Genomic DNA, 8,232 nt, shown 5'->3' on the forward strand with positions numbered 1-8,232 from the left:
GTGACATTCTCCCTGTGCGCGTGGCTCCCTCCATGTTCAGGTTTTTTCCTTTTTATAAGGACATCAGTCATATTGGATAAGGGCCCACCCTAGTGACTTCATTTTAACTTTATTAGTCTGTAAAGATCATATTTCTAAGATGCTGGCTTATAGGACTTCGACATATCTTTTTTAGAGAGACAGAATCCAACCCAGAACAGTTATCTTACTAAATGTATGTGCAGAGGTCTTTGGGAATCCAGGGGAGGGAACAAACCCTTCACGGTGACTCAGGAAGGGCTTCCCAAAGGACCTCACGGTGCTAACTGGCAACTCACCAGGATGAGAGGACAGGAGGAAGAGGGAACCATGCTGTGCTTGGAGAAGAAAGAGAGTAAATCTGGGAGGTTGGAGCTCAGAGCACAGCATGGTGAGAGTGAGAGATGAGACGGAGGGAAATTCCAAAAGATCTTCTCTGCCTCACACTGAGGGGTTTGGGCCGTATCCTAGCATGAAGAAAGTAAGGAGCCAATGAGGGTTTTCAACAAAAGCCACCTGTTTCAAAATGTCCTCAAACTGACATCTTTTTAAGTAGAATTCAGGCAATACTTTTTTCTAATTAAGGCTTCAATTCATTGAAATTTTAAGTTCAGTTATCTCTAAAAAGAGGAGCATTTTGTCTTCACAAAGCGAAAAGTAAGGAGAGGGAGTTAGAGCAAGCCTAGAAAGCAATTTGAAGGCCAGTACCTCAAGTCGGAGTCCAGAAAAGCAGACCCTGAGAAGGAGGTTTGCATGCACAGAGTGTGTCATGAATACCCTTGCGAAACTCACCTAGGGGGTGAGAACCATAGGACCGCCAGAGGGAGAAGTTGGGCTTTCATGTTGTCACACCTCAGGAAGCTCTGGAGCGGGGATGGCCCAGCAGAGCTGTCCCAAACTGGGATGAAAGGACGGATGGGCTTTTACACTCCCGAAGTGACCAGTCGCTAGGTGCAAGCTGCCTCCAGTAAGAGGTGTGACTTTCGGCAAGGCGTGGCCAATTCCGATGGAGGGTGGTGGGGGTCTCAGTTGTCATGATGTTTCTAAAACCCAGCCACTAACATGAAATATGTTTCATAAGTTCAGGAAAGCAGAAGATTAGTTTAGCTTTGTTTTGTTTTGTTTTGTTTTGTTTAAAAAAAAAAAGAAGATAAACCTAAGAAAATCGTGAGATTACAGAGATTACTAAAGAAGTTATAAAATGTGACCGAGGGACAAGGATAGACTATTAGATCAAAGGGACAGAAAAAGAGAAGAGATACAGCTCCACACATATAGTCACCTAATGTTAGACATCCTTGTGAAAGCAAATTAATTTTAAGCCATACCTCATGCTATACACAAAAATCAATTTCTAATGGAAAAAAATGTGACCGAGTACCAATAAAGGAGAGAGTAAGTGGATTGAGTAATTAATTGCTTGGGTGAACTTTTTCTTTTGGGAAAGAAATTATCCTGGACAAAGGGACAATCATCCAGTCCTATCCCTTCTTTGTTTCTGACCTATAAGAGAAATGCCAGAGAATAGGGAGAGAGGCAAAGGCTGTTTGGGGTCTTCACACTATTTGTTAAAGCAAATAAATCGATGGTAGCCAAGCAGAAAGAAAAGCTAGATATCTCACTGTTTGCAAGACAGTATCAGAAGCTGTGAGCCATGGGCAGTCTGAGGGCCTGCTTTTCAGTAACCTTCATGTAGGCGGAAGTAAAGGTTTTAGGTGGAAGTAAAGGTTTTTCTGTAGCAGGAAAAGAATCTTGGTCTTATCTAAATAGCAACTGATAGAATTAAGACAGCTTTTTCTTCCTTCCTATCATGTTACAAAGGGCAATTTAGTGAGTAGGTAGACATACTGTTGTTTTTAAAAAAGAGATTTATTAATAGAGAAAGAAATATTGACTCATTAATGACAATCTAGGGGCTGTGGGCAGAGAGCTGATTTTGCTGCTCCCACCATTTGCTTGAGGAGCTGTGTGAAGATTTGGGAAGAGGCGATAAAGGATGAAGGAGGCGGCGGGCTGATCTGAAAGCCTCCGCAGTGAGATCATGTCAAACCTCGACATTTTTTTCTTCTTGTAAACTGATTCCCTACCCCACTCTAAGACCCCCTCGATTTGAGCTACTTTCTTCGTTCCACCCACTAAATAAAAGCTCCCCGAGGTGAGGGGTCTGTGGCCTCACGGGGCTCCTAACAACGCTTTGCAGAGTGAGGATGTCTAGATCATTGCTGATGGTTTGAATGAAGGACCCATTCTGCAGCTTCACGTGACAAGGGTGGGGACAGCACGAAGGAGACCATGGCTCAGGGCGTTTGTCATACTCAAAGTACATCTCAGGACTGGGGTCAGACCCTGGGTTTGTGTGACTCGAAAGTGAGCGAGTGCTCTTTCTGTCACCTGTAGTGGTCAATGTCGTTTCTCCCTGGGCACACCTGAAGGATTGGCATGCTTTGCGATGTAGTTCTAACACAGTGCAATTCTGGAGCTGGCACAGACTTCACAGGTTGAGGGCATAGTCTCCTACAAGACACTTCTCATCAAACCTCAGTCTCAAACAGTGGGATTCCCAGGCCACTCACACTTCTGACCAACTGGCTACAAATTTCAGGGTTCCAGCCAGCCCCTCAGGTCCAGGAATACAGTTATATTCAGTTGTCTCCTTCAATCTGGAAGAGTTCATCAGTTTGAAAAGGTACAGGCCTTTTATTCTGTCGGTCTCTGAGAAGAATCCTTACCCCAGGACTCATGACTAGACTCAGCCATGAATCCTTGGCAGGAATATCTCAGAAATGATGCTATGCTCTTCTGGATGCATCAAGGTGAGGGACGTGCCCTGTTTACCTCTCCTACTAATGATGATGTTAACCTGGATGACCCGGTCATTTGTGTCTGCCAGTTTTTCCTCGGTATATGATTAGTATCTGAGGGAAGATATGCTAAGACAATGTCAATATCCTATTCATCATCAGACCTCCGCCCTCCAGCTTTATCATCCGTGATGAATCATGCCTAAACCAACCAATGCTGAGTTTGTTGCCAAATGGTGGTTTTCCGTTTCCATTTCTTCTTCTATGTTTACTGGTTGGCATTCTACTATAAGAAAGAACATTTCCTTCTCCCCATTTATTTACTTATCTATCTCAGATTCTATTTTATTCAGTGCAGTGTAATCTATTCCTATCATTATATATCATTATATATTTTAATTCTTAGGTTGTCCCAGATTTGGCCAGTGCCAGCCAGCCCCTTCCAGCTGATACTTTTTCCTTTGTTGCATGGCCCCAACATTCTCTTAACACTTCCTTTTATCTAGCACAAAAAGATATTTATCCTAGGCTCGTCTTATACTTTCTTTGTCTCAGCCCTGGAATCAGCCATTTCTTCAAGGGGCCTGGATCCTTTTAGTGGAGAGAGATATTTGGAAACTAAGACTGGGTGTTTGGTATGCGAATGACTATCAGGATGTCATTGATCCTAAGCTCTTTCAATAAAAAAAAATAAAAATACTGGTTTGCTCTCTCCTTCTCTCTCTCTCTCTCTCTCTCTCTCTCTCTCTCTCTCACACACACACACACACACACACACACACACACACACACACACACACTATAAGTTCTCACCAATACTTCAAATTCCAACTCCTCATCAAGGGTACTCTCTTGCCTTCCCCTCTCCATATTTCAAGAGTACTTTCTCCAACAGGATGAAACCCGTTTGTCATTATCCTCAATATATTTACTCCTTTGTTCAATCATTGGGATGTGGGGCAGGCTGACTTATGGTTAAGAAAGCTGGAATAAGGAGGGTGCCTAATTTCTTGTCAACACTCTGTTCCCTGTAGCCATGCTTCTTGTGTGGGAACTGTGCCACTCAATCCCTTAATAGGAGTTCTGTCCTTCTGTCTTGCCCAGCCGCACCATCCCACAAAGCCGCTTAGTCTAATAGAAATCCTCAGAGTCCAGTGGCCCAGGGTTCAAAATCCCAGCTTAATGCCATGAGCTGCGTAACCTCCACCAGTTTTCTCATCAGCCAGATGGGGCTGTAACACTTACTTCCCTGTGTTGTATGGATTCAATGAAATCATGGATTCAAAGTGCCTAGAAATGCCTACTACAGACCCTGAGTAATGCTGGCTAAATTGGAAGCCACTCAAAGGGTGCTTTTTACATGGCGGATGCTCAGTAATTATTAATTGGTTTGGTCGGAATGAAATGCAGAAGCACAGAATCCATGCTCTTTGCCTTGCTGCATTTCCTCCTTCACTTCTGCTCTCTCCACTCAGCTCCTTTGTCTCTGCCTCATTTTTCCAGTTTGTTCATTTATCAAATAGAGCCCACCGTGTATCTGGCCTTGCACCAAGTGCTGGAGCATCAAAGATGAATAAAACCTTAAGATGGGACCTCACTCTAGAGAATCACGTTTCCAGGGCTGCGTGAGGACTGTGGGAGCCTAGAAGGAGGCCCCTCTGAGCCGTGTCCCTCTCTTCTCCTCTGCAGGAGGTCATTGCCTCCATCCTGCTGAGCGGGCGGATCGGGCCCAACATCCAGCTGGCTGAGTGCTATGGGCTGAGGCTGAAGCACATGAAGTCGGATGAGATCCACTGGCTGCACCCGCAAATGACAGTGGGTGAGGTGCAGGACAAGTACGAGTGTCTACATGTGGAAGCCGAGTGGAGGTAGGAGAAGAGCCCAGGGCTCCGGAATGGCAGAAAATGAGTATAGTGTGGGGTGGCCCTGGGCGTTCTTCCTTGAAGCACTTCCTAGCCTCTGAGAATCTTCTAGGAAATCTGAGCGGCATGTTAGGCTTAGTCCTCCTGCAGCATCCAATGCATGTATTCGCCAAGGCTTAACATGGGTTCACAGCACCTCCCCATCCCAGGGCAGATATCAAGAAACATCCTCAGACAGGATGCTACTGGTGCTGTGAAGAAGGAGAACAGCAGTGTGGGGAGGAGAGTGAGCCAGACCATGGGCTGGTCCAAGGAAAATGGTTGCCACGAAGGAGAAGAGTGGAGAGTCAGGACTAGTGCTCGGCCACCACCTGTTGGCCGCCCCTCTGTCTTCTGTGGTCTTCCACCCAACCAGACATCCTGAATGCGGGTCCAGGAGCCTCACGGGCAGCCCCTTGCATGTGGGGGATGAGGCTGCTCTGCCCTTGGCGAGCCCCGCTCCTTTTTGAAATACCTGAGCATCTGAATTCCCTGTCCTAGGTATGACCTTCAAATCCGCTACTTGCCGGAGGACTTCATGGAGAGCCTGAAAAAAGACAGGACCACACTGCTTTATTTTTACCAACAGGTGAGAGTACTTTATCTTCCTGACCCCATCCGGGGCCCTATTACAGCTTAAATGCTAAGTATTACCCAACCTCTCCTAAGGAGATGGAAGGACAAAGCCCAGACTTTGGAGGTCCCAGTCTGAGAAACTTCTTATGGAGACATTCCTTGGCCTTTGGTCAGCAGTCCAACTCTGCCTTTCTCACAGCTAATTAAGTGTTGGCTAACCCCGCCCCATATGTCCGCAGTTCCTCCTGGACTTTCCTAGTGGCTGTTTGCTACCCAGGAGATCTGATGAAGCAAGCAGAGCAGGTCCAGGGAGAAGGCGTAGTCTTAGACACGTAGGCTCTGCCGTCTGACACATCTGCTTTCTAGTCTAGCTCTGCCACTTACTAACTTGGTTTCCCCAGGGGTTTAATTTACCTGCATGAAGCAGGTATAGAATGGGGATGATAATAATAACAGTACCTGCTTTATAGGGTTGTTGTGAGGACTAAATGATATCATTAGCAGTGTACTGGTAAAGCAGTTCCCTGGGGAAAAAAAAAAAACCTTCTGATTTGGAGAACTTGCCAATTTCCATGGTGTAAATAGGCCAGTTTCAAGCTACCGATGTGATATCAGGCAGCTCTCAAAATTTTCTGAAAATTTAATAACTGTTTTTCATGAGCTGTTTGGAGCCGCTCCAACACACCACCGACTGTAGTGCATGTAAAGTGCCTAGCACAAGACCTGGCACAGAATGAATGTCAAGTAAATGTGAATTGCCATTGCTCTGTTTTGTCTGGTCCTAGCTCCCTCCTAAATGTCTCTCCTGGTTTGCTGAAGACAAAGCCAGGCTTTTCTTGTACAGTGGATGACACCTGTCACTGCTTATCAACAAGGCTTTGGATAAATTATTGACTGAAATCCTAGTTTTCATAGCGCCAAAATGGGGAGTTGGGGAGGGAAATCTGAACTTCCTGCCTCATGAAGCCAGTGGGAACATGTCTAAAGCACATCAAAAACCCGAAAGCCTCAGCCTGTGGAGGCATGATCAGCACTGCCTGGGGTTCTGGAGGGAGGCAGGGGCAGAGCGGAGGATGAGCTTCTGCCTTCTGCTCTTCATCCTCTGCTCCGAGCGTGTGCATGGTAGGATGCGTGAGAAAGACAGCACAGGGTGGCAGGATTGGTTTCAAGGCATCCACCAGCTCCTGGGGCCTCCTCTGCTCAGGAAAATGGGGAAAGAGGGTGGGAGGCTCAACCTTGGCCTTTCTCTCCACCAGCTCCGGAATGACTACATGCAACGCTATGCCAGCAAGGTCAGCGAGGGCATGGCCTTGCAGCTGGGCTGTCTGGAGCTCAGGTATGTGGCCTCGAGGCCTCTCCAAGGACGGTGGCTGTGCCTTTCCTCCTGGCCAGCTCAATTTTCCTCCAGGGTGGGAAGCAAGAGTGGGTATGTGAGAGCTAGGAGGAGACAAGTGGTGGCTAACCAAGGATCAGACCCTGAGGTGTTCACCGTCTGGTCCTTGGGATAGGAGTACCAACCAGGTCCTCTCTGGTTGGTGTCCCCTTCCCATTGTCTGCCACTGCTGATGCCTGATTTAAGTAAACGTTTCTTTGAGCCACAGGCAAGATTATGGGAGATATTGGAATGTTGGGATTTCCATCTGCATTGTTTGCTGCTGGTCCCCAGCTCCTGTAGGCATTAGTACATATTACAGAATTGGTGAATCATCCAGAGAGGCCCTCAAACCTAGTGTTTGGGAGATGACAGGTATGTCTACAATTGATCATAACACAAGGCAGGAAGAAATACATTCCAAACAGATGCACATATAGGAGCCATTAACCCTGCCTGAGGGCTTCGGGAAGAGGTGGTTTGAACTGCTCCAGGAAGGAGGCCAGAGACTTCGGTCCGTAGATATTGGGGGAGTTGAGGGGAGGGGCGTGTACATTCCGGGCCCAGGGACCAGTGAAAGAAAAGGAACAGACTGGAAGATAGTGGGACATGAGCATGGGGAGGTAAGTTGGGGCTGAGGGTGGAAGATTTTGAATGACAGTTTAAGAAATGCGTCTTACTCTTGGCTTTTGGGCCAGGAAGGATGATGTGTTTAAACCTGCTCTAGCACTTTCTCGACCAAAGCAGCACCATTCAGCTTCACCATTTATCACCATCCACCTGCCGATTCTACTCTCCCATCGCTTTTTCTGTACCCCTTATCTGTCTTAAAACAGTGGTTCTAAAATCTGGTTCCAAACTATAATCACCTGAGAGCTTATTAAATTGGAACAATACTAACTCCATCCTTGGAAACGCTGGTTTTGTAGAGCTGGGTGGGACTTTAGGATATGCATTTCTGACAAGTCCCCCAGATAGTTTGGATGCAGTTAGCCTCATGAGTTGGTGGAAGGACTCTCAGCACCGTTGTTAGGGAAAACTTTGGCTAGGGGTTACTTTTGGTTGGCTGGAAATGTGGTGCCAGGAAGTCTTGACCCTAGCTGTGACCTTAAAGTTCCAGGGAGTAGACCCCGCTGCTGCTTCTGCAGAGTTGGGGGCCACTGAGGAATACCAGTTCCCATCGTAGGTCTCAGGGAGAGTGCTGAGGGGTCCCTCAGGGAGAGCCATGGGATGGGAAAGGGAGGTTCCACTTTTATCTCAACCTCTGAGACTGTTGGCATTTGTGACAAAATAGGTCAAAGACAGAAGGCTCCTCGGAAGGCTCCTCATTGCTTTCCCACTTGGTGACTCTGTCTCAGCAAGCAAGGAGACACTATGGTCCCCTGTGCAGAGGAAGTCTGCAGCCAGTGATGCCAGTTAGAAGACAGTCTGCCTCGCTACAGCCAGTACTGGTCCTGGATGTCTGATGTTTGCGGGTCGGGGGCTGTCTGTGAAGTTTACTTTATTACAAGAGCCCTTTTCTGCTTTCCAAGACCACCACAGCTCCTATAACCTGAATTGCATC

The 8,232-nt window shown here is 47.0% G+C and overlaps 1 protein-coding gene across 1 annotated transcript in view; it reads left to right on the forward strand.

The window, feature by feature from the left end:
• PTK2B (protein tyrosine kinase 2 beta) overlaps positions 1–8,232 on the forward strand; it is a 122,507-nt gene that overhangs the window by 84,412 nt on the left and 29,863 nt on the right. Inside the window, exons 3-5 of the mRNA XM_023530769.1 lie at positions 4,509–4,687; positions 5,222–5,309; positions 6,553–6,632. Of these exons, the coding sequence (XP_023386537.1) occupies positions 4,509–4,687; positions 5,222–5,309; positions 6,553–6,632 (347 nt within the window). The remainder of the gene's footprint in view (positions 1–4,508; positions 4,688–5,221; positions 5,310–6,552; positions 6,633–8,232) is intronic.

Source organism: Pteropus vampyrus, unplaced genomic scaffold (genome assembly GCF_000151845.1).
Source record: "Pteropus vampyrus isolate Shadow unplaced genomic scaffold, Pvam_2.0 Scaffold53, whole genome shotgun sequence".
NCBI lineage: Eukaryota > Metazoa > Chordata > Mammalia > Chiroptera > Pteropodidae > Pteropus > Pteropus vampyrus.